General features: G+C 45.1%; 1 protein-coding gene across 14 annotated transcripts in view; it reads left to right on the top strand.

The window, feature by feature from the left end:
• LOC110527654 (ATP-dependent chromatin remodeler CHD6) overlaps positions 1 to 25,572 on the top strand; it is a 99,493-nt gene extending 73,921 nt beyond the window's left edge. For 9 of the 14 annotated variants that reach the window (XM_090240594.1, XM_036983151.2, XM_090240602.1 and 6 more), the window contains 18 exons: positions 721 to 923; positions 4,049 to 4,248; positions 4,701 to 4,860; positions 5,180 to 5,269; positions 5,512 to 5,615; positions 5,979 to 6,108; positions 6,389 to 6,467; positions 6,574 to 6,628; positions 6,887 to 7,196; positions 7,635 to 7,843; positions 9,163 to 11,175; positions 14,367 to 14,509; positions 15,836 to 16,054; positions 16,197 to 16,745; positions 17,767 to 17,955; positions 18,224 to 18,367; positions 20,592 to 20,696; positions 20,895 to 25,572. In XM_090240594.1, the coding sequence (XP_090096720.1) occupies positions 721 to 923; positions 4,049 to 4,248; positions 4,701 to 4,860; positions 5,180 to 5,269; positions 5,512 to 5,615; positions 5,979 to 6,108; positions 6,389 to 6,467; positions 6,574 to 6,628; positions 6,887 to 7,196; positions 7,635 to 7,843; positions 9,163 to 11,175; positions 14,367 to 14,509; positions 15,836 to 16,054; positions 16,197 to 16,745; positions 17,767 to 17,955; positions 18,224 to 18,367; positions 20,592 to 20,696; positions 20,895 to 21,932 (5,940 nt within the window). In that variant the 3' untranslated portion in view covers positions 21,933 to 25,572. Of the gene's footprint in view, positions 1 to 720; positions 924 to 4,048; positions 4,249 to 4,700; positions 4,861 to 5,179; positions 5,270 to 5,511; positions 5,616 to 5,978; positions 6,109 to 6,388; positions 6,468 to 6,573; positions 6,629 to 6,886; positions 7,197 to 7,634; positions 7,844 to 9,162; positions 11,176 to 14,366; positions 14,510 to 15,835; positions 16,055 to 16,196; positions 16,746 to 17,766; positions 17,956 to 18,192; positions 18,368 to 20,591; positions 20,697 to 20,894 lie in introns of all 14 variants that reach the window. The other 5 variants (XR_016497167.1, XR_016497166.1, XM_090240600.1 and 2 more) reach the window with 5 other exon arrangements.
• The last annotated feature ends 736 nt before the right edge of the window (positions 25,573 to 26,308 follow it).

Below are 26,308 nucleotides of genomic sequence, written 5' to 3'. Positions count from 1 at the left end.
TCCCAAGGATGAACCAGACTTGTGGAGGTCTACAATGTTTTTTATGAGGTCTTGGCTGATTTCTTTTGATTTCCCCATGATGTCAAGCAAGGAGGCACTGAGTTTGAAGGTAGGCCTTGAAACACGTCCACAGGTACACCTCCAATAGGCTAATTGACATAATTTGAGTCAATCAGAAGCTTCTAAAGCCATGACATAATTTTCCGGAAAATTCCAAGCTGTATAAATGCACAGTCAACTTAGTGTATGTAAAATTCTGACCCACTGAAATTGTGATACAGTGAATGATAAGTGAAATAATCTGTCTGTAAGAAAATTGTTGGAAAAATGACTTGTCATCCAGAAAGCCGATGTCTTAACCGACTTGCCAAAACTATAGTTTTTTAACAAGAAATTTATGGAGTGGTTGAAAAACGAGTTTCAATGACTCCAACCTAAGTATATGTAATCTTCCAACTTCAACTGTATGTTAGTAATGTACGTTTTTTGGGGCCTGAGTATGTGGTTTTAGCAGTTTATGTACACTTATGTATAGGCCTACATCTGGACTTTTCTGCGCATGGATTTGTTTGGCATCCGTACACAGTATGGCATGTGTTTGGGGTGTGTGTACTGTGCTGTGCATGGGTTCATATAATGTATGTATGGCTAGATGAACTGTGTGTCCATAAAACCTGCAGTAAAACCTGAATATGAACTACCACCCCCTCTCCCTCACAGGAGAGCCTGGTGATTGATACACCTCGTGTGAGGAAGCAGACTCGTCACTACAACTCGTTCGAAGACGACGAGCTGATGGAGTTCTCTGAGCTGGACAGCGACTCAGAAGAGAGGCCCTGTCGCACCCGCCGCTTCAGCGAGAGGAACAGACGCTACCTCCGCGCCGAATGCTTCCGCGTCGAGAAGAACCTGCTCATATTCGGGTTATTTTATCACATCTAACATTCCCCAGTCACACTTTCATTGGGCCATACTGTAATAATAATAATAATAATAATAATAATAATAATAATAAATTATTATTATTATTATTATTATTATTATTCATTATTATTGTGAAATGTAAGTGCTCTCTCATTGGCTTAAGTACCCTCAAATTGTACCTTAGTCAGCACTCTTACTTGCTACCGCGGAGTTAGTGGGCCAGTGTTGAGTAACCCCCAGTCAGTAAATAATTTATTTGACATATTCCGGGACTAGCACAACTGATTCAATTGGTCAACTAATCACCAAGCTCCTCATTCGTTGAATCAGGTGTCCTAGTTGTGGAATACATCAAATACAGTCCCTGCCAAATATATTGGCACCCCTGCACTTATTTTTAAAGGCCCAGTGCAGTCCAAAACGTGATTTTTTTTTTGTGTGTTTTATCAGTTTTTTCCAGCTCTTTTATTGTAAGAGCTGTTAGAAAAGAACACCTGAAATTTCAGCCTGTTTTGGTGGGATGGAGTTTTGACCCATAGAAAAGAGTGTTCCAAACCACTGCCAATAATGGGTCGTTTTCAGTTTTCCCCTCCCCGCTCAGTACTTAATTGTTACCCCGAAATGATTTGATATGGAGATCAAAATGGCTACATCTTCTAAAATAAGTTGAAAAGTTGAAAGTTTGGTCTCCACACCTTGTTAGGGGATTTTAAACATTGCAGAAACAATTATATTTTATTTGACCTTAAGTTAGAAAAATAAAGAAATGGGAAAAATGATTGGCACCCTGAAGCTAGTACACAGCCTTTGCCCAAGATATTTGCAGACAAACACTTCTTGTAGCCATCAATGATTGTGCTGCAATTTGGCCCACTCTTCAGCAGCAAACTGCTGTAATTCTTCAATGTTTGAGGGGTTCCCTCCACCAACTGCTGTTTTCAGATCTGTCCATAGCATTGGTGGTCAGTGCCGTTTAAGATGAGGGAAGACTATTATTATTTTTAATGAGAATGACCTTATTTCTATTACAGCATATTGGATGACTGTCATTCGTATTCCTTTCACCAAGCTCAATGTAACATCAACAGGTTTAGGCTACTACATGATACTCAAATGTTCCTTATACCCATTATGAGGTTGCTACGACCTAGCCTATGAATGAAAGTTTAGAACATAGGTGCAGATGTCGAAATGTGTGAAATTAAGTTGACAGAAAGTGACACATTCAATAACGCCTTGCACACTCTTGCCTGCATACAGCTGATCTAGGGCGTTATCATTAGTCCAATAGTTGCAAACGAGTTTCCATTGGATAAATTCAGGTATGTTTATCCCCGCTTCGTTCCGTTTGCTTCTGTTTTAAGAAACATTCTTAAACAGAATCGGTGGAATGAATACACCTCGGATCACACGCAAACTTTCATAGCAGTCATACAAACAGCATGATCACTTTGATCGTTGTTGCTATAATTCCTTCTCGCATCTATGAGCTCTCCGCTCACCTTTTCCCTTCACTTGCGGACTTCAGTGCACACCAACGGTCTGTGACCAGGCAAAAATACCTCTAACCACTACACACAGCCTACATAGTTGTCACCATTATTAGTTAACATCATAGTCTACATAGCTACTAGAACTAACGCGTTAGTAAACCCACTACAATCTTGCAGTACAGTCAGCAAGCAGTTTAGCAGTTACACCTGCAGGCCCCTAAGCTTACCTTGGAAGAGTTCCTGTGTTGGATAGCCAGCTAGCTAACATCCCTCTATGTTTGAGCCGGGTGCTTGAGTAGACTAAACTAGCTGCTTTCGCTAGCTAAGTGAAAGTAAAATAAGAAATACAGCGAAATATAGCTGCCGCCCTCTTGCTTAATTTTTTAAAGAAATTAATTTGTTCAAAACTGTTCAACTATTGTCTTTCTCTCTTTTGAGTCAACTCCTCACCACTCACGAGCATTATCAAACTTCCCCATATTTGATTGTAGGGAGGGTGTTATTTTTATTGAATGCTTCATTTGGTCATCGGCAGCTGATCTGTATTGCCAAAGAGCACTAATTATGTTTCATTGGTCCACATAATTTTTTTCCCAGGATTTAGGCTTGTTTAGGTGGGTTTTGAGAAGTTCAATCAGGATATATTTTTTTTTATTTTTTTAATTTATCTTTATTTAACCAGGCAAGTCAGTTAAGAACAAATTCTTATTTTCAATGATGGCCTGGGAACAGTGGGTTAACTGCCTGTTCAGGGGCAGAACGACAGATTTTGTACCTTGTCAGCTCGGGGGTTTGAACTCGCAACCTTCCGGTTACTAGTCCAACGCTCTAACCACTAGGCTACCCTGCCGCTCCTTCATTTGTGGGTTCTTCCTATAACCAACAACCAAATGTAAGCATTCAAAGAAATTAACACCCTCCCTACAATCAAACATGGGGAAGTTCGATAATGCTGTGGGGTTTCTTTGCTGCCTCTCGTACTGGGGGCCTTGTCTACAAGACCTCATGATATCTGCAGATTATAAATGTTTTTTGGAGTGCAATGTTCTGCCCAGTGTCCAAAAACTAGGTCTATGTTGAAGGTTGGTCTTCTAGCAGGACAAAACAAACTAAACACACGTCAGAAGCACACTTGAATGGTTCAAGAAGAAGCACTGGACTGTTCTTGAGTGACCAGCAAAGAGTCCAGATCTGAATCACGTCCATAACCTATGGCAAGAGCTGAAAACAGCAGTTGGTGAAGGGCACCCCTCAAACATTGATGAATTAGAGAAGTTTGCTGCTTAAAAGTGGGCCAGAAACACAGGCTCTGCAGCCAGGTACTAGCTCCGGGGTGCCAGTAATTTTGTCCATTTGTCTTCATTTTCAAAAGTAAAATTGTAAGCAATTTTTGAAACTTTTTTTTAGAAGAAATATGGAATTCTTTAAGAAAAGTGCAAGGGTGCCAATATGTTTGGCTGCAACTGTATGTGACACTGGCTGGGGGTATTCAAGGGGAGGTGGGGACTCGATGAGAGCCTACTGCAGTAGGCTACATTAGAGTACAGATTTATTTATTGTATCCCAGCGACATTTTTTGTGGTGTATCTGTGCTCATGCCACCCGCTCCATCTCTCTGTGTGTCCACACAGCTGGGGTCGCTGGAAGGACATCCTAACCCACGGGCGCTTCAAGTGGCAACTGGCTGAGCATGACATGGAGGTGCTTTGCCGGGCACTACTGGTCTACTGTGTGCGTCACTACATGGGCGATGACAAGATCAAGAGCTTTATCTGGGACCTCATCACACCTGCCAAGGATGGCCATAAACAAGACCTGCAGAACCATTCTGGTGAGAGATTCACTTACATCCCCTCCAAACAAGTTGCCATTCACTCATATGGCCGTATGGAGGAAAGAGGACTGGCAAAATGGCTAGTTATGTTGACAACACTCAAATTAATAATCAAGGTCTAAAAAGCAACTCGTAGTGCCAGAGTTTCTCATTGTGGTCTATAAAGCAGATTCCTGACTGAATGGCCCCTGGGGGCTTGAACCCTTGCTCAGCATCTTGTACTACTCGTACTACATCTTGTATCGACTCTATCTATCACTTAACAATGAAGTAAAAAAAAAAAAAAAAAAAAAAGCAATCCTCACCTTTTGTTAATTTGAGTGCTTTGATGACTCCAAATAACTGTAGCCATAGCTCCAACTCTGATCCCCAAATATGTGCTTTAATGTGGACTGGTGTGCTACTGATGATTGCTTGGTATTGCTCAAACAATATCTTTCCACAAGCAGGCCTGTCCGCCCCAGTGCCCAGGGGACGCAAGGGTAAGAAGCTAAAGAACCAGCTGAGCGTGCCTGAGATGAAGCATGCAGACTGGCTTGTCAACTGCAACCCAGAGGTAGTGCTACAGGACGACAGCTACAAGAAACACCTCAAGCAGCACTGCAACAAGTGAGTCCCCATTACTCACAATTCACCTTCAGTTGTTGGTGAACCTCGTCATGTTCTCCTCTGACTAATAGGATTCCTAAGGTTGTTAAATCTACAAAGTCGAGCTTGAAAAGAAATGTACAAAATCTAGATTGTTTGAAATGATGATTTGAATTGCTGAAGCCAAGGGAGTTTTATGCTAGATTTACTTTGCATTTGCTCTTTTTTTAAAAAGTTTTATGTTTTAGCTTCCTGTAAAAACTGGTGCAAACTTTGCACCTGGTAAAACAGTTGCTGTGTCACAGAACGACAAGTGGTCCATGTGTTGTGTTGTGCCAAGGGTACTTCTGAGGGTGAGGATGCTGTACTACCTCAAGGCGGAGGTCCTGGGAGAAACTGCTGCTCAGTCCCTGGAGGGCATCCATGCCAGGTACAGAGTGGGCACCATGAGGGCACCCATTAATCATGCCACTTCCTATATACACTGATGAACTTGTTGATACATGAAGGGCTAGTTCCTTTAACCCAGATGATGCCTATTCATGTACTCAAAAGCACTTTCATTGCAGATTCTCCATTGAGCATGCTTTTTAATCCAGAAGTAGGAGAATATTGTGCGGGAAACCAGCCCAAAGTAAATGGCTGATTTGTTTGTATGTGTAATCTGTGCAGTAAACTGGAGGTGGCACTCCCTGATATTGACTACATCGAGATCCCAGCAGGCTGGTGGGATGCAGAGGCAGATAAGTCTCTCCTCTTAGGAGTGCACAAACACGGTAATCCTTTAGTCTGGGGTCTCCTGCTTATCAAGGCCCTCATTTAATCAATTCCAAAGGATCTTACATCAACCTTGGTCCTAGAGAATTTCAGGGTGTGCAAGTTTGGTTCCAGCACTAAAACACCTGAATCAACTAACCCAAGTCCTGCTGATCAGTCGATTAGCCGAGTCAGGTTTTAAGCCTGTAGCTCGCTCTGTAAATCTTGGATCAGGATTGGTAATTAATGGCCTACCATATATCAGTTATTGGTCATTGATTAATTGATCATACATTTGAAATTGATAGTACATTTAAGTCTAAAGCCACTTCCATCATCACCATCTGCGCTCAGTAACCCTGGCTCCTGGTGTGTGTCCTCAGGGTATGAGCGATACAATGCCATGCGGGCCGACTCAGAGCTATGCTTCTTGGAGCGGGTGGGCATGCCTGACGTCACGGCGCTCTCAGCCGAGCAGAGTGGAGGAGAGGTGGTGGCTGACCTCACTGACAGGCAAGAAACCACCCCCTTGCCTTACCGTAGGGCACAAGTCTCATTTTAAAGGATTGACCCCAAAAAAACAGCATACAGTAATATCCACAGTACCAAATCTCAGGTGCTGTGTACAAATGTGAATGTCAACCAATGGCTTTAAGCCCCAAAATTTAATGTATCAGCAAAACTAGATCTAGTTCCCCTAAATATATTAATACATCCTGAGTGGTCATGCTGAGTCTGGTGATGGAGAAAGTGATTTAAATGTGTGGTCTTTATCTTGATTGTTAATGTTTAGTGCTTGCAAAAGTGAGGATGTGAAAGACGATCCTGAATGCAATCAGGAGGAGGGAGGAGTGGAAAAGGTTGATAATAAGGTATGGACTCTTGAGTGACTCGGCTAAATGAAAATGAAGGATTCAATTATTTAATATCTAAAAAGGTTGAGTTGTGATGTTGTATCGTCTATTTTTGCTCCAAAAGGATGAAACCAGCTCCAGTAATGATGCAATGGACAAGCATGACAGTGTTGGTCAAGGTGAGTGTTCATCTACCTTTCAGCTTGCATTTTTGCATAAACACCTTACAAACTGGAGAATCTGTGAGTGCATAAGATTATAGTGGTTTTGCCAACTCCAAGTTCCACCTAGTTCATTTTCTGCAAGTGTTCCTGTGGGTTATTCTACGAGGAAGGTAATGTAATTTTGTCAAAAATATATATTTTCACCTAATTGTAAGAATTTGTCATAAAAAGCATATGATTAACAAGCATAGATCTGATGCTGTTACTTTGCAGACACACTCTCAGTGGAGATGGTCCAGGAGACCTTTGGCCAGGAGGGCATGGAGCTAAAGGGTCGCCCTCTGTGGCCGGCCGGCCCTGCCCTTACGGCCAGGCTACGTCGCCTCATCACGGCCTACCAGCGCTTCATGCGGCGCGAGCCGCTGCGCCACGACTTCCTGCTACCTGAAGGGCTGGGGGCAGGCCTGGGGACGATGTCCTGGCAGCTGGGGGAGGAGATTAGGCGTTGCACGGTGGCCGCCGCTGAACCTGACCCTCTCTTCCTGGAGTGGCAGAGAAGGTGGGTGATGACGTCAGAGCAAAGGTGGGTGATGCCATTGATCCCCTACGTTATGTGCTGCTCGGTCCCGTTCCCTTTCGGTTCCGAGCTCCTTCCCCCCCTCTATGTTCACCGATATGTAAGGCATGGTTATATCAATACGAGGATGTCTCCTGCTAGCTCTCCAATAAGCTAGGTGGAACTAACTATTTACCTTTCACAAAACATATCCTTCAAGAGGCTAGAGAAGGAATTGGACTGGTTCATTGTCTATGCCCCTAAAAGATGGTGCATGTCAAAGACCTAATGTAACATTATTTGGATTAAGATATTTGACTTCAATGGGGAAATGATTTACTGGAACCAGACTTCTTTTGTGTATGATACCCACAACTGACTTGTGGCTTCCGTGTACTGCAGTCACATGTCAGTGCATGCCCCCCTGATCAAAGGTTAATGGTAGGCCTGTGTTTTTGTGAGCAGGTGGACACGGCGTGAGCAAGCAGATTTCTACCGCACCGTGTCGTCGTTCGGTGTGGTGTACGACCCGGAGAAGAAAGCATTCGACTGGAGTCCTTTCCGCTCCTTTGCCCGGTTGGAGAGGAAGACCGACGAGAGCCTGGAGAGATACTTCAGTAGCTTTGTGTCCATGTGCCGCACTGCCTGCAGATTGCCCCCCAGGAAGGACGAAGGTAACGACTCAACAGGAGGCAAAGCAAGAGAGCTTGCCCTTAAAGGTGCAATAACAAGGGAATACCCGGAAATTAGGAATCCTCCAACCAGGAATTCTGGATAACCTCAGAATTTTTGGAAAGTTACCAGAATTTGTCACCCTAGGGAATGCCATAATGTACACTGAACAAAAATATAAATGCAACATGTAAAGTGCTGAGGAGTATTTCTGTTTGTAATAAAGGTCTTTTGTGGGGAAAAAATCAATTCTGGTTGGCTGGGACTGGTTCCCCAGTGGGTGGGCCTGCCTCCAAGTGTATGATCACCTATATTATAAACAAATAATCTGAACTAAAAACTCCACACTTTGGAATTTCTGTGCGTCCTTGACCATCGCTAATCAATATCCAGAAACTACACACATTCTCTCTTTTGTGGCATCAATGTGAGGGTTTATGTTGTTGCAGTAGTCTAGTGGTGTGGGGATAATGACAAGTGTACCTGGTCTCAGTTGGGTTTGCACTGCACAAAAAATGAAGCAAACTGGAAATGGGCTTTTTTAAACATTTTATTTAACTAGGCAAGCCAGTTAATTAAGAACAAATTATTTATTTTACAATGACTGCCTATCCTGGCCAAGCCCAAACCGGAAGACGCAGGGCTAATTGTGCACCGCCCTATGGGACTCCCAATCACGGCCGGTAGTGATACAGCCTGGAATTGAACCAGGGTCTGTAGTGACCCCTCTAGCACTGAGATGCAATGCCTTAGACCACTGCACCACTCGGGCTGAAAGGGACAAATTTTCACGCTAATTGTTCGTCCCCAATCTAGCATGGAGTCATTGGATTTGTACTGCTATACTGACGTTGCCTCCCTTCCGTGGCACGTGTTTCTTGGCAACCACCCTGCACTTGCCACTTGCTCCCTCTGACTAAAGCCAGTGAGAAACTTGCTTGCGTACTTTTGTTTTATGAAACTAAATAAATACTGCACTCTGAACCACAAAACGTATTTACTATATTCAAGATAGTGTAGTTAGACAAAGCAAGGAAAGTTAATTACGTATTACGTATTTTTATTGGGATTTGCAACTGTTGGTTAGTAATGCGTCCTGCAACCTTCTAAAACGACTTACTCAGCCTTTAACAATCGTTTCTGCCAAAGGAATGTGTCTTAAAGGGATAGTTCACTATTTAGCTTATTTTAGCTGCGCTTTGAAAAGCATGGTGGTAGATTTGACATGATTAGTATTATTTATACTGTAGTAGTGACATTGCAATGGTGTGATTTTAATTATACTGTTTATACGAAAGTAAGCCGTCCATCTGTCTGTCAGGGCCTCTGGACCACAACCTGTTTGTGGAGCCCATCACAGAGGAGCGAGCAGCACGTACCCTCTACCGTATCGAGCTGCTGCGCAAGGTCAGGGAGCAGGTGCTGCGCCACCCACTGCTGGGCCCGCGACTGCAGCTGTGTCGGCCCAGCCTCTACCTGCCTGTGTGGTGGGAGTGTGGCAAGCACGACCGCGACCTCCTGATTGGAGCGGCCCGCCACGGCCTCAGCCGCACTGACTACTACATCCTTAACGACCCGCAGCTATCTTTCCTGGAGGCCCACCGCAACTACGTCCAAAAGGAGAATCACCAGGGCTACCAACCCAGTGTGCACCACGCAGGCATGGCCCCCTCAGCGCACCACCACCCCTGCTGCATCTATGAGACAGGCCTCGGCCAATGCCACTCTCCCCAGCCGCTGGAGTACGGTCACCAAGCCATCCCCTCTTCGATCCACTTCCATTCTCACCCGAACGTCCACGGTCACCCGCCAGAGATAGTGGGCACGGGCCCCGGTGGCAGCCTAGGTATGGTGTCTGGGCCAAGGGAGGGCTTCCTGGTTTGCCCCCCTCTGGATGAGTCATTGGAACTGGCATCACTGCAGCATGAGGGCCTGGCCTCAGATTCCCTCCATGGCAAGTCTACCAAGGAGGCCTTCAACGGGTTCCCCTTCAACTCAGCGCAGGGCGGCCAGAGCATGCTCAACTCGTATGGTGTGCAGGGGGAGCTGACCAGCGAGCAGTCGGCCGACATGGACCCGATCATCTCAGGCAAGCTGCGCAGCGACGTGCTGGTGGGCTCCTCGGAAGAGAATGGCCTTATGGCCCCCTTGCTGGAGCTGGAACAGGAGCTGCAGGCGCCCTGGGAGAGCACTGACCACACAGGCACAGCAGATGTCGTGGGCATGTTCAACGAGGCCGACCCCATCCTGGGGGCACCAGCCCTTGATACAGAGTTCCTGGACACAGAGGAGCAGACAGGAGACGGGGGAAGGGAGGACGGAGCTGGGGGAGTGCTTGACGACTGCCTAGGTATACCCTCATCCCGGAGCGACCCAGGGGAGCCGCTGCCCTCCAGTTTCACGCTGTTCAAGAACATTGACGTCAGCGAGGAGGAGCCTGCTGCAGAACACACAAACCTCTCCGCCAGCCCCCTTCCTTCCTACACCCCCCCTCCGCACCTGTCGCTGTCCCATATGACCTTGCACCCCCACCACCACAACCAGGGTGATGTCGAGCAGCCAGAGGAGAAGTTGAGTGACTCTGACACTGTCGCCCACGTGCCCAGCCCCGACGAGAGGGAGGCAGAGAGGGATGTGTCCTTTGAGTTTGACAAAGAGGAGATGTCTGTGGACAGTCCTAGTCTGGTGGGGCTGGAGCAGGGCCTGGACATCTCATGTATACCATGCGAGGACACTCTCCAAGAGGAGCCCTGCTATGGGATGGGAATGGGCTCTCCAGTGGAGTCATGTCAGGTGGCTCTAGAGAGGCCAGGAGAAGAGACTTTAGAAAGGGACATGCCCTTAGGGCTAGTGGAGGAAGGGCTTCTAGAGGGACAGGCTGAAGAACCCTTGGAGATATCGCCCATGGATTCCCAGGAGGAGGACCCAGTGGATGGTCCTCTGGAAGACTTCGGTAAAGACAAAGCACCAGAAGGACCATTCACAGGGCCGTTGGAGCAGTACGACGTAGAACCTGAAGCGGCCTTCGAGGGGCCTGCCGAAGCAGAGAGCACTTTAAGCGAACACACACTCCCCACTGTTGATGCTACATATACTCTGCCCCCATCCTTCTCAGTCCCCAGGCCCCAGCCTGAGCCACCACTGTCCCCACGTGTGGCTGGAGTGTCACAGATCAAACTTGAGTTCCCTCTGGACCCAGAGAGCTCTGAGAGCAAGTCAGACATACTGGAGCCTGACAGCACTGTCCTCACGCCCAAACTGGAGCAGACAGAGGTGCTGCTGGAAGTAAAGGACAAGATCAAGGAGGAGAGGCCCCAAACTCCAGGTAATGAAGGTAGTTTTACATGCATCCAAAATAGTGATATGAACTGGACAAAAATAAGTGTCTGTCTGTCTGTCTGTCTCAGTGCAAGACAGACAGTGACTCAGTGCAAGACAGACAGTGACTCAGTGCAAGACAGACAGACTGTCTGTCTTGCACTGAGTCACTGTCTGTCTGCCTGTCTGTCTTGCACTGAGTCACTGTCTGTTTGTCTGTCTTGCACTGAGTCACTGTCTCTGTCTGTCTGTCTGTCTGTCTTGCACTGAGTCACTCTGTCTGTCTGTCTTGCACTGAGTCACTGTCTCTGTGTCGTCCTGCACTGAGTCACTGTCTCTGTCTGTCTGTCTGTCTTGCACTGAGTCACTGTCTGTCTGTCTGTCTGTCTTGCTCTGAGTCACTGTCTGTCTGTATGTCTTGCACTGAGTCACTGTCTGTCTGTCTGTCTTGCACTGAGTCACTGTCTGTCTGTCTCACTGTCTGTCTCACTGTCTGTCTGTCTCACTGTCTGTCTGTCTGTCTGTCTGTCTCACTGTCTGTCTTGCACTGAGTCACTGTCTGTCTGTCTCACTGTCTGTCTCACTCTGTCTGTCTGTCTTTCACTGAGTCACTGTCTCTGTCTGTCTTTCACTGAGTCACTGTCTCTGTCTGTCTTTCACTGAGTCACTGTCTGTCTGTCTCACTGTCTGTCTCACTGTCTCTCTGTCTCACTGTCTGTCTGTCTGTCTGTCTCACTGTCTGTCTTGCACTGAGTCACTGTCTGTATGTCTCACTCTGTCTGTCTGTCTTGCACTGAGTCACTGTCTGTCTGTCTGTCTCACTGTCTGTCTGTCTTGCACTGAGTCACTGTCTGTCTCTGTGTCTGTCTGTCTGTCTTGCACTGAGTCACTGTCTGTCTGTCTCACTGTCTGTCTGTCTCACTGTCTGTCTGTCTCACTGTCTGTCTGTCTCACTGTCTGTCTCTCACTGTCTGTCTGTCTCACTGTCTGTCTGTCTGTCTCACTGTCTCTGTCTGTCTGTCTGTGTCTTGTCTGTCTTGCACTGAGTCACTGTCTGTCTGTCTGTCTCACTGTCTGTCTGTCTGTGTCTTGTCTGTCTTGCACTGAGTCACTGTCTGTCTGTCTGTGTCTGTCTGTCTGTCTGTCTGTCTCAGTGCAAGACAGACAGTGACTCAGTGCAAGACAGACAGTGACTCAGTGCAAGACAGACAGACTGTCTGTCTTGCACTGAGTCACTGTCTGTCTGCCTGTCTGTCTTGCACTGAGTCACTGTCTGTTTGTCTGTCTTGCACTGAGTCACTGTCTCTGTCTGTCTGTCTGTCTGTCTTGCACTGAGTCACTCTGTCTGTCTGTCTTGCACTGAGTCACTGTCTCTGTGTCGTCCTGCACTGAGTCACTGTCTCTGTCTGTCTGTCTGTCTTGCACTGAGTCACTGTCTGTCTGTCTGTCTGTCTTGCTCTGAGTCACTGTCTGTCTGTATGTCTTGCACTGAGTCACTGTCTGTCTGTCTGTCTTGCACTGAGTCACTGTCTGTCTGTCTCACTGTCTGTCTCACTGTCTGTCTGTCTCACTGTCTGTCTGTCTGTCTGTCTGTCTCACTGTCTGTCTTGCACTGAGTCACTGTCTGTCTGTCTCACTGTCTGTCTCACTCTGTCTGTCTGTCTTTCACTGAGTCACTGTCTCTGTCTGTCTTTCACTGAGTCACTGTCTCTGTCTGTCTTTCACTGAGTCACTGTCTGTCTGTCTCACTGTCTGTCTCACTGTCTCTCTGTCTCACTGTCTGTCTGTCTGTCTGTCTCACTGTCTGTCTTGCACTGAGTCACTGTCTGTATGTCTCACTCTGTCTGTCTGTCTTGCACTGAGTCACTGTCTGTCTGTCTGTCTGTCTGTCTGTCTCACTGTCTGTCTGTCTTGCACTGAGTCACTGTCTGTCTCTGTGTCTGTCTGTCTGTCTTGCACTGAGTCACTGTCTGTCTGTCTCACTGTCTGTCTGTCTCACTGTCTGTCTGTCTCACTGTCTGTCTGTCTCACTGTCTGTCTCTCACTGTCTGTCTGTCTCACTGTCTGTCTGTCTGTCTCACTGTCTCTGTCTGTCTGTCTGTGTCTTGTCTGTCTTGCACTGAGTCACTGTCTGTCTGTCTGTCTCACTGTCTGTCTGTCTGTGTCTTGTCTGTCTTGCACTGAGTCACTGTCTGTCTGTCTGTGTCTGTCTGTCTGTCTGTCTGTCTGTCTGTCTGTCTGTCTGTCTGTCTTGCACTGAGTCACTGTCTCTCTGTCTGTCTGTCTCACTGTCTGTCTTGCACTGAGTCACTGTCTGTCTGTCTGTCTCACTGTCTCTGTCTGTCTGTCTGTGTCTTGTCTGTCTTGCACTGAGTCACTGTCTGTCTGTCTGTCTCACTGTCTGTCTGTCTGTGTCTTGTCTGTCTTGCACTGAGTCACTGTCTGTCTGTCTGTGTCTGTCTGTCTGTCTGTCTCACTGTCTGTCTGTCTTGCACTGAGTCACTGTCTGTCTCTGTGTCTGTCTGTCTGTCTTGCACTGAGTCACTGTCTGTCTGTCTCACTGTCTGTCTGTCTCACTGTCTGTCTGTCTCACTGTCTGTCTGTCTCACTGTCTGTCTCTCACTGTCTGTCTGTCTCACTGTCTGTCTGTCTGTCTCACTGTCTCTGTCTGGCTGTCTGTGTCTTGTCTGTCTTGCACTGAGTCACTGTCTGTCTGTCTGTCTCACTGTCTGTCTGTCTGTGTCTGTCTTGCACTGAGTCACTGTCTGTCTGTCTGTGTCTGTCTGTCTGTCTGTCTGTCTGTCTGTCTGTCTGTCTGTCTGTCTGTCTGTCTGTCTGTCTGTCTTGCACTGAGTCACTGTCTCTCTGTCTGTCTGTCTGTCTCACTGTCTGTCTGTCTGTCTTGCACTGAGTCACTGTCTGTCTGTCTCACTGTCTGAGTCACTGTCTGTCTGTCTCACTGTCTGTCTGTCTCACTGTCTGTCTGTCTGTCTGTCTTGCACTGAGTCACTGTCTGTCTGTCTCACTGTCTGTCTGTCTGTCTCTGTCTGTCTGTTTGTCTGTCTTGCATTGAGTCACTGTCTGTCTGTCTGTCTGTCTGTCTGTCTGTCTGTCTGTCTGTCTGTCTGTCTGTCTGTCTGTCTGTCTGTCTGTCTGTCTGTCTGTCTGTCTTGCACTGAGTCACTGTCTCACTGTCTCTCTCCACAGTGGACAGCTATGTGGAGGTGGCACAGTTTGCCGTCCCCATGTCCATGTGTGAGATGCCTGACAGTCTGCAGGACGCGCGGGAGCCCACCATCGCCCAGCTGCTGCAGGAAAAAGCCCTCTACTCCTTCTCCGAGTGGCCAAAGGTATGGTACATGGCGGGATGACCTGCCAACTGCCTTGAAAAGTTTCCATTTCCTGTTAGCCCAGGGGAATTGGTTGACACTATCTGATTAGGGTATAACAATTTCTCTCCCAAAATCTGATTTTCAAACTAATCCTTAGACAAATTTCCATAACCTTATGTTTAATTCAGATCAAAAGCTGACACCCCTTCAAATTCGTAGATTTGGCTATTTCGGCCACACCGTTGCTGACAAGTGTATAAAATCGAGCACACAGCCACGCACTCTCCATTGACAAACATTGGCAGTAGAATGGCCTTACAGAAGAATGGCACAGTCATCGGAAGCCACCTTTCCAACAAGTCAGTTTGTCAAATGTCTTCCCTGCTAGAGCCACACAAGCTCACAGAACCAGACCGCCGAGTGCTGCAGCGCGTAGCGTGTAAAAATGGTCTGTCCTGGGTTGCAACACTCACTACCCGAGTTCCTAACGGCCTCTGGAAGCAACATCAGCACAAGAACTGTTCGTTGGGTGCTTCATGAAATGGGTTTGGCCGAGCGCAATTCCATGCGTCGGCTGGAGTGGTGTTAAGCTCGCCACCGTTAGACTGGAGCAGTGGAAAGCATTCTCTGGAGTGATGTCTCTTACTTCACCATCTGGCAGTTTGATGGACGAATCTAGGTTTGGTGGATGCTTGGAGAACGCAACCTGCCCAAATGTAGTGGCAACTGTAAAGTTTGGTGGATGAAGAATCATGGTCTGGGGCTGTTATTCATGGTTTGGGCTAGGGCCCTTCGTTCCAGTGAAGGGAAGTGTTAACGCTACAGCATGCAATGACATTCTAGACAATTCTGTGCATCCAGCTTTGTGGCAACAGTTTAGGGAAGGCCCTTTCCTGTTTCAGCATGACAATGCCCCCGTGCCCAAACCAAGGTCCATACATAAATGGTTTGTCAAGATCGGTGTGGAATAACTTGACTGGCCTGTACAGAGCCCTGACCTCAACCCCATCGAACACCTTTGGGATGAATTGGAACGCCGACTGAGCCAGGCCTAATTGCCCAACATCAGTTCCCGACCTAACTAATGCTTCCATTCAGCCACAAGAGCCTTCCCAGAAAGCCTTCCCAGAAGAATGGAGGATGTTCTAGCAGCAAAGTTGGGACCACCTCCATGTTAATGCCCAGGGTTTTGGAATGAGACGTTCGACGAGCACGTGTCCACATACCTATGATAATGTAGTGTACATTTTCACGATATAGCCAATTTTGACTTTGCAGCTAGGCCATATACTGGGATCCAGGGGAATAATGCGTGGTACTTTTTTGTGCTCTTTTGCGTTGCAGGATCGGGTGATCATCAACCGCCTGGACAGCATCTGTCACGCCATCTTGAAGGGGAAGTGGCCCTCCTCCAGCCAGCAGTATGACTCCCCTAGCTCTCTGGCAAACACCTGTGTGCCTAACATTGTGCACCAGAGGGCTGGCTTCATTTCAGCCAGGGTACAGCCATCCCAGAGCCTTAACTTCAACATCCCAGCCCCTCCTGTAACCCGCCTTCCCAAGGTGACTAGCCCATGTTCATCTTCTGTCCCTTCATAACCATTGTTGTTGAAATCCTTCTTTTGTGACGTTTTTGTGGATATTCGCCAGTCTATTGTCGGTATTCATTAATATTTTTCCATTCTTCCATTTCCATCCTGTTCAGTACAAGTCAAGAGATGCCGGGGAATGCAGCCAGGGAGGCTGGAGGTTGACATCCTTGCCTCTCTTGCAGGAGAGGCTGGTGGCGCCGCCCTATTTGCCTGAACTAAAGCGGGGTAGGCGTGCATTTGAATACAAGGCAGAGGTGCTCAGTAAGCAGTGCCACACAGGGGAGAATATGCCTGTAACCGTGTCGAACAGAGGTGGGGCGCTGCTGCTCAACGGATGGCAGGAGGCGGCCATGGACCTCTCCAAGGCCGGGGATCTGGGTATTGGGGGCGACGCGGCAGCCACTGTAGGCCACATGAGTCACCAGGTCCACCCCGTTGCCCGAAAACTGCCCGCCATGAGCGCCATGCAGGGTTCAGTGGGGAAGGACATGGCCGGGATCCTGCAGGCAGGTCTCATCCACCCCGTCACCGGCCAAATTGTCAATGGCAACCTGAGGTGTGACGACGCAATCATGCGCCGGAGGAGAGGCAGACGGAGAAACATGGAGACGGTTGACATCGGGTTTGTCAAGAGCAGAGGAATGCATGTGCAGGAAAAACAGGTTTGTCAAGTCAAAACTTATTTTGGTTTTGTGAGCAGAAAAAGAGCCAGCTTAATGGTACTAGTTTTCTGCACCACCTGGTTTTGATGATAATTACTGTGGACCTGTCCCCCTACCAAGTTCAGGGGGAAGGACAATACAGTTGACTCTTGTGGTTTGGTGCTTGGAAGCAATTAATTTGCAATAAAGGTTGTAAGATAGCGTATCACCAGTAGTGTTGTCACTATACCAGTTTTAGTATCACAAAACTCAATACCATCACGATACCATGGCAGAAAAGGTGTATTAGCCATAGTCACAGAATGGCATTTAATCCAGACAGATAACCTCAGCGATTGCTCTGTTCAATCGTTGGGCATCTTTTGAGTTTTGAAGTTTCACTTCTGACACCAATGTAATGAAACAGGCAGGGAATCCGGCAAGAACCCTCAACATTCTTGCCGTTAGCCCTGCGGAAATCGACTGTGCTATAAAAGCACAGCTTATAGGTCAGGGTTGCTACAGTATCTTTGGACGTGAGTGAGAGATCGTTGTGAGTTCATTACGTTTTTGTTGACATGTTTTGAAATCAGCATATTTTGTGTTTTTATATTTTTTATATCACGTAGTATTAGGATTGTGAATGGTTGTCAGTTCAGCTGTGACTTGCATAGAACGTTATTCTACAAAGCTGGAAGCTACCGGTATCTTTAGTTTCAAAATGATTCAAGTGTGTTAACTTCTGTGCAGCTTGAGTGGAGAGCTAACATGGTGCTGCCTAGACACTGCTCTAGCAATGAGTAAGTGGTGCAGGCATGAGGTACGGGACATCAGCTGCAATGATAGACAGACTTGGTCCTCTCAATCAGTACACGACGTTAGACACATTTGACAGAAGTACAAGCTGTTTTTCATGTTCTAGTATCGTTCTAGTATCGAGATTCATTATACTGTCTAACACTAATCACAAGCACTTCATACTAGAGTTGTGTTGGGAATCAAATACATCTATTTGTTTCCCTGTGTTTTTTTTCCTCTACAGGGCAGGGTAGAAGTCACCAGTCATTCTGCAGTGTCGTCCACCTCCTCCCCACCTGAGTGCCCCCCGGGAACCTCCACCCCCACCCTGTCAGAGGTGGTGGCCATCGACAGAGAGGCTGCCAACAATGGCTTGATGGAATGGCTGCGACAGAATCCCAACTGTAGCATGGAGGTGCCCACTTTCGCACCGGTGAGTTGATCCTCCATGCACATTCATCTTATCCATTCTTCAAATTCCCTTTACTTTAGTGAAATCCCAGTTGGATGATTCCTGGATTCAAAAGGGAATAAGCAGGAGGAAACTGGGATTTCTGAAAAACTTGTGAACTTTGAGAACGTTTCTGTTACGAATGGTTCAACTCACCAGCTGGTTTTATAGTTTGGTTTTATAGTATGTTTTAAAGTAAGTGAATATCATTTGGAGTAGTGTGCTTTTCTTGCCAAATCTGGGGTTTCAGTCTCCTGGCTCAGCGATTCTGCACAGCTTTGTGGAGCGGCCCAAGCAGAGGCGGCATCGCTGTAAAGACCCCACCAAGTTGGATGTCAACTCCCTAACAGGGGAGGAGAGGGTGCCAGTGGTCCACAGGAGCACTGGCCGCAGGGTAACTATTTTGACTCAAACGCACACACCGAACACTGATGCACAAGCACACATAACATCACTGACATTAACCATGTTTCCATCCCACCATTTTTATGAGAGTACTGTACCTGATGGAAACAGCAAATTGTGGGGAAACTTTTCTATTTTTTGTAAACAAAATATGTTTGATTGATGGATAATTTTTGGGGTCGGTGAAATAGATACAGTACCAGTCAAAAGTTTGGACTCATTCAAGGGTTTTTTCTTTATTTTTACTATTTTATACATTGTAGAATAATAGTGAAGACATCCAAACTATGAAATAACACATATGGAATCATGTAGTAACCAAAAAATATATAAGTAGCCACCCTTTGCATTGATGACATCTTTACACACTTTTGGTATTTCTCTCAACCATCTTCACTTGGAATGCTTTTCCAACAGTCTTGAAGGAGTTCCCACATATGCTGAGCACTTGGCTGCTTTTCCTTCGCTCTGCGGTCCACCTCATCCCAATCCATCTCAATTGGGTTGAGGTCAGGTGATTGTGCATGGCAGGTCATCTGATGCAGCACTCCATCACTCTCCTCCTTGGTCAAATAGCCCTTACACAGCCTGGAGGTGTGTAGGGAGATTGTCCTGTTGAAAAACAAATGATAGTCCCACTAAGCGCAAACTAGATGAGATGGTGTATTGCTGCAGAATGCTGTGGTAGCCATGCTGGTTAACTGTGCCATGAATTCTAAACTAATCACTGATGGTGTTACCAGCAAAGCACCCCCACAACATAACACCTCCTCCTCCTCCATGCTTCACGGTGGGAACCACACATGCGGAGTTCACCTACTCTAAGTCAGAAAGACACTGCGGTTGGAACCAAAAATCTCAAATTTGGACTCATCAGACCAAATGACATTTCCACCGATGTACATTGCTCGTGTTTCTTGGCCCAAGCACGTCTCTTCTTATTATTGGTGTCTTTTAGTAGTGGTTTCTTTGCAGCAATTTGACCATGAATGCCAGTTGACAAATAAATCTTGTTCTTATCAATAATCTCACCTACTGTACGCTGTCTGTGAGTTGTTGGCTACACCATGCCCGAGTGGGTATTTGCTGTTTAACCCAATCATTTTTGTGACAAAAGCATCGACAGAGGTAAAAATGGGATGGAACTAACACTACAGATAGCAATACTGGGTGATTTGAAAAGCCATAGTCAATCAATCAATAATTTAATAATTATTTTAGTAAAAATGTTTATTTTTATTTTACAATCTGTAGAAGCAATGAGAATAGGAAGGTTCAATTATTTTGTGAAGCATCACAGCACAGTTGAAAAATATATGGCAAGTAGAAATCCGAAATGGATGATGTTGAGAGACAGATGGGAGGTGTTGAATGGAGCTGAAGGGTGGGACTAATAACAATATAAACAATGTAAAACATACGGGATCTGTAGAATATATATAGGTTCGGAACTTTTGTGAAATGGCATAGTTACAAATAGAAATCAAACTGGATGGACATCAGATATAGAGGAAGGACTAAGAACAAACAAGAGAGAACTATTATAAAGTAGACTGTCTGTAGAATGTGTATAAGATGTATGGATTGAAGGTAGAAGCGGAAGTGTTTATTAGTTTACTTCAATTGGGGGATCGGCGGAAGGGTTTGTGGGGAATAATAATAAAGGTATATTCTTTAAAAAAGTATGTATGTCTATATAGGTATGTGTATGTATATATGCATGCGTGTATGGATCTATATATTTACCCAAAAAATATGGGGGATTGGAAATGATGCAGACAATTACATTGGAAGCAACATTCTTTCTGCAATATTAAGCTGATCCACCCTCTTAAAAAAAAAAGGAGGAAAAAATGGGATGGAAACGCATGGAAGTTCAATTTTTTTATTGGGTAAATGAAAAGTTATTATACGACAAAGTGCTTTTTATTTGTACTTACAATTACAATATTCACTTAATTATTTCGCCAAATGTTTAAAAACCTAGCTCCTGGCATTTCTTTGCCCGTGGTTAACAGGTGAATGAAGATGCTTCTCCCCACCCAACTGTGCTCCTTCACATTGATTGAATACACTTCTTTAAGACATAGCCTAACAAAATTTGCATTACATGTAATGTTTGCCTGAATTATACACAAATGCATAATTTATATTTATGCTATGTGTGTGTGTGTACAAGAACTCATTGAGGGCTGTATTCTTCTGTGCTGTAGCTTGGGGGTGCTATGGCTCCAGCAATCAAGGAGCTTTCACGATGGCTGGATGCAAATACTGAGTACTGCGTGGCACCTGACTGGGCAGATGTAGTGAAACACTCTGTAAGTAGCATGGCATTTTCACTCTCTCATATCCACATAAATGCCCCATCAAATAGTTTCATTAGAATGTTTCCATTTTTAATTAGACATTTACTCATCTTGACTAGTGCAGTTGTCAGAACCTACTGCCTCACAGATTACAGATGTCCTTCAAAACCATCCCTGCATTTTCCTTAAGCTAATGCCTTGTGTTTCCAGGGTTTTCTTCCTGAGGGCAAGTTCACCCGCATCCTCACTGAGCCCGTGTGCCGCGACCAGGGGCCCCGCCGCCGGGGGCGTCGTCCCCGCAGCGAGATGCCCAAGCCCCTCCTCTCCGAGTCTCCCATGGGCCCGCTCTGTATGAACGGCGGCCTGATCGGCAGCATGGACCTGGTCAGCCTCCAGAACCTCCGCAATGTCCAGGGCATCCCACTCACAGGCTTGATGGGATTCCCCCATGGCTTTGCTGTGTCCGCCGGTGAAGACGCAAAGAATGGTCTGAGCATGCTGCCTATGATGCTCCACGGCGTACACGGCACCCCCCACATGTTCAGCGTTCAGGGGCTGATGGGTTTGCCGCCCACCTGCTCCGCTTCCACCTCGTCCTCCACGGCTGCAGTTACCACCACTGTGGCCTCCTCCTCAATGGCCAGTAGCCCCTCTCGAGGCCCCGGCCAGGCATCTTCGAGCACAGGGGCCGAGGGCTCCGGCATTCAGTCTGGCACAGAGAGAAAGAGGGAGGAAAAGCAGCAAGGCGCGATGGGCAGCCACAGCATTGCGGCCATCACCACCACCACAGCGACCAGCAGTGGCAGCCACCAGGCCTTCAACCCTTTCCTCATTCCGGGGATGTCCCATGGACTGCTGTACCCTCACATGTTCCTCCCGCACGGGGGCGTCATGGCGCTGCCAGGCATGCCGCCTGCAGACTCCTCCAGCAGCCCAAAGATGAAGAAGAAAAGAACAAAGGAGGAAGGGGTGGTGGTGGGGGTGGTGGAGGCAGGCAGCCACAGCCACTTACAGACGGACAGTGGGCCTCCGAAAAAACACAGTGATGGCCAGACTGGGGAGAGCACGGCTGACCAGGCTGGGCCGGAGGACAGGGAGCAGACGGAGGACAGCATTCAGGAGGAGGGCACGGGACACGACTCCCATGATCCTCCAGAGGTAAATCCCAAGAAGAGCGTTGAAGAGGAGAGAGGAACGATGGTGATTAGCTTGATGGAGGAGGAGAGCGTGTCAAGGGGGGCAGAGTAGACTTCACAATATACTTATTCTCCCACCTCTTTCTTACTGTGCAACAGTTTTAAGTTTGTGGTGTGTAAGTACCTTCATTTTTATGTAAATACTTTTATTATCCACTTGTTTTTTATGGATCTGCTCTGTAGCAAATTTGTGATTATCTTATATTATATATGCCCACACATGCTCCATTCAAGCACTTCATGAAAGAGATGCAAACACACACTTGCGAAGGGAGGAATTACTCAATGTTGTTACATGGTTATAACAATTCAAGCATCCTTGACGGTCTGCTACATCATTTAGAAACCTGGTATGTCCTGGTTGCAAAAAGGTAAAGCCGGGACCCTGTTTGACTGAAGAGGATAAAGATTGTGGGTTGTGTTCATTAGGGCATGCAATGGAGAACATTGTCAAACGGTTTCAATGGAAAATTAAAATGTGTTTCTTATCAAGTAGTCCCACCCTTTTTCAGTACATTTTTTTATCCATTTGGTGCCTAATGATCACAACCAAAAATGATGTAGCCGTTTAGTGATTACTGTCCCCTCAGTTTCCTTGATGGTGTTAATTAAGGAATGTGAATATCCCATTAAAGCCTAAAACTAATAGCAATTTTATTTGAAGGTCCTTTAAAATGTGTTGAATATAATACTTGTTATATCAATGCATGCAAGGTAACTTGCAGTCCCAAGTTTGATTAGTAGCATAAATGCTGCTAAGAAGTTCTGAATAGGACAGCTTTTGTCCATCCCTATTTTGTTTGTCTTGTTACTGCTATGTAAAACATTTTTAAAGGGAAAATAGACAAACAACACTGCGTATAACAGATTTAGAGAAAACAATGATGCTAGTATAACCAATCAAGAGAACACATATTCAGTACGACAGCCACTCAAAAAAAAAAAAAAGGCAAAGACTAATCCTGAGTTTTGATAATGCTTTAAAATATATAATCTCACAAAGTCACTTTGGGATGTGATCATCTGTGTCAGTGTGGGAGCAGTGAAGAGGTACCATAGACAGTCTGTCACAGAGGGCTCTGTTGAGAGCGCCAGTGCCTCACTGGTGAGGGACAAGCACACAGAGGGTACTTCATTAAGAGAAAGGGGTGGTGGGGATGTGCAAAATATAAATATATGTCCATTCCCATCTGCCTTTCCAGTGTTAGGGAAAAGTTAGTTGTTTGATCACAGATACTGTATGTAAAGCAGTGGCAGAGTGCCTCGTTGTTTTAAAGGCTTCGTGATCTCCTTTTCTTCCCTTATAAGCATTTAAAACTCCTGTAGACTAGGTCATACTCAGAATGTTAAAAAAGTTCAATCTATTTAGCTGTATGTTGCTGTTCCTTTTGTTTACATGCACACCACATTTTTAGTTTTCTCCATTATGTCCCTTGACATTGGGGGGGAAATGGCAAAATCAGTACCAGTGTTTATTGTATTTAACATAATGTACTACACTAAATGGATGCAAAAGCTGATTTTATTCTCCATTTTACAACAGGGTCTGTTTTTTGGGGTATATGTTTTAGACTTGGCTTCTAAGTGTAACAACTTGACTTCTCTTTTTGTTTGTGAAAAAAAAAAATCATATTAGAAAAGTGTCCTTTTGGTGAATGTTTACCTGTATTCTGTCTATTAAGCTTTTATTTGTGTATGTGTACATGCATGCGCACACTTGCACAACCTGTCCCATGGGTGACGTTTTGTTCTAGAGCTGTATTTCTACCTCTTGCTCTAGCGTCATCTTTCTTTGTTGGAAGACATGTTATTGTTGCCTTGTCACAACTTGTGACTATAAAATTAATTTGTTTTGCCAAACTTTCACCAAATATGACATTTTTCATTAAACTTAGTTGATTATATTAAAAGTAAAATGCCTTATTTAGCTAGTGTTATATATAGATATATATATGTATAGATATATATATAGATAGATAGATAGATAGATATATATATCTATATGTATATATAGATATATAGATATAGATATATAGATGTTTTGTTACATCTCCATATTGGAAGTTATATATCAAAATAATTTTGTTTAGTTTGTTTTAAATGCCCCTTCAGTTGTATGCATACATACTTTGGTAATGTGCAAAACCAGCATTTGGACATTTGCTGGTATCAGTCACTGCAGTGATTGAAAGATTTTCTTCAAAGTTATCTTTATCACTTACTCCATGAAGTGACTCAAACAATCTTCCAAAGCACAATGGAGAACAATGAATTATTACTGTTTTCTCATCAGTGCCTCTGAGATTTGGTTTGGTATTTTTCCACTGATTTACATAATTTATTACATCTAGGCTGAAGTACTAGTGCAGAAACATCCCTGAACCTATTCCAATCATATCTAATGTAATCAATGTGAAGGGTGCCATGCAATTCCTGATTGGTCATGTCTGAGGGTCCCCTTGTTTCACTCAAACAACATGCTTTTCACATGCTTATATTCACTTAACAGGCTTTCAGTTTTCGTACACACATCAATGGTGCACGGTATGTATACAACTGAAGTGGATGTGATGTTAAAACCAATGCTCATCCAATTGTAGACCTATTCTGCATGTTGGATCCAATATTCCACTACCATTGGCTGAGTAATATAAAGTAGATTATTAGATCTCAAGACACCAGCCCACACCAATTTTCTATTACTTTGCTTGTATGTAAAAACTTGAAAAACAACTAATTGGTGCAGTAGGTGACTACAGTTGAAGGTCAATTAATATTTATTCAGTCTTCATTTTATGAAATCATTTTACTGTGTTTTCTTTTAATTTAGTCTTTGGTAATTTATGGAACGGTCAGATTGATTTCAAGTCATGTATCTCATATGTATTTATTGTAAGTCTTGTCTAAGCATTTTCATGTTTATGCCTGGTGTGTAATGTTAAAGGGTTCAGAGGGACGACAGTCACGCTTCTAAGGCTTGCTGGCCCTTTTCACATTTTAGAATGTTTGTTGTATCTTTTTTTGCCATCACCTGTGGCAAGAATAGTTTAAAATACATAAATGTTATAACTTTTCCTGAAAAGGTATAACGCACTTAACATGTGCCATAGATTGTGGGTCATTTGGGATGGGGTCAATTGTATCTTTGAACTTTGGACTGAATTGTACTATAACCTATTTCTGCAGTCAGGTCAGACACTAGGCGCCAGGCCCTATTCATCAATTCTGTTATGTATTTGCATGTCAGAGGAAAGATGCAGGCTCTGGCTTTCCAATGCCATGCTATGTGTGTTGTGATTGCATGCCTGGACATGCTGGTTATATAGGCCCTGAAAATTGCCACAATCCAAGTTGCAGAGATGGCAGACCACTCTGTGTGTGTCTGCATGCATGCTTCAAGTTTCTGTTCAACAGCTGCTTGCATAAGGACCATTGACAGATTAGGACCTTCGTTTTCAGCTCAGTGTTCACTAAATGGGTTTACTGTAAAGCTACATTGAACAAAGTGCACCGTGGGTGGGAACATCATGCTTCAAAAGAAAAGTACTGGCTGATGTAAGCTACATTAACAGAGTTGTGGATAAAAAATAATTGTTGAACTAGCACCAATATTCCCTTGTGGACCAATCAGATAACTCAGAACATGGTATGTGATCTTTTATTGTACAATAAAAGATGACTTTCAACTTTCATCAAGTGAAGGGGTATTCATTTCTCAACATACTGCTAGCAGCAGCTAGTTTAAGCGAGAAGCTCGGTAGTAGGCATTGCCCATATGATCAACCATCTGCTAGCTACTAGTTAAACCAGAGAGGAAAAGGTGATGCAAGAGGTTTTACTCAGTCCAAAATCTGTCCACGAAAATAAGCTGACGTGAGGAATTTTTCTATGGAGGTCGGTGTTGAATTTGGTCATAAAAAAATGTAATGGCTAATTTTCCATGTGAGGCTTATTTTATCAAATGGAGGTTTCATAATGGTTAGGTTACGAATGCACTACATTTAATTGAAAACAATCACAGTAAACTACTTAATTTACCCTTTGCTAATCTCCGCTCCTGAACAGTGATTGTCCAATCAAAGCTTAGCAACCGTAACCCAACACTCGGACACTTCACAAGAAATTCTCACGGACGACAGACTTTTCATTTGTCTGCTACAAGTGAACAGGAAATGGTAAAACAGTTCCGAGGACAGTCTGTATCTGGAGAAATTAGCGAACCTGTTCCCGAGCTAGGGATCGCGGCAATATGTGAGTCGCAGGAGAATTTCCAAAATCCTAAAACCAAAATTAGACGAAAAATATAATATTGGCTTTATCTCAATCGTTATGTGGTTAACCTTAAAAATCTAAATGATAGTTATTCAAATCTGAAAGATGAATTTCAACCAGACATTCCCTTAGATCACGGGAAAAGGCATCACTTGA

The sequence above is a fragment of the Oncorhynchus mykiss genome, chromosome 7 (assembly GCF_057628025.1).
Source record: "Oncorhynchus mykiss isolate SJ-2025 chromosome 7, ASM5762802v1, whole genome shotgun sequence".
In the NCBI taxonomy this organism is placed as follows: domain Eukaryota; kingdom Metazoa; phylum Chordata; class Actinopteri; order Salmoniformes; family Salmonidae; genus Oncorhynchus; species Oncorhynchus mykiss.
Note: the sequence above shows the minus strand (reverse complement) of the source record. Positions and strands in the feature narration are given on the sequence as shown.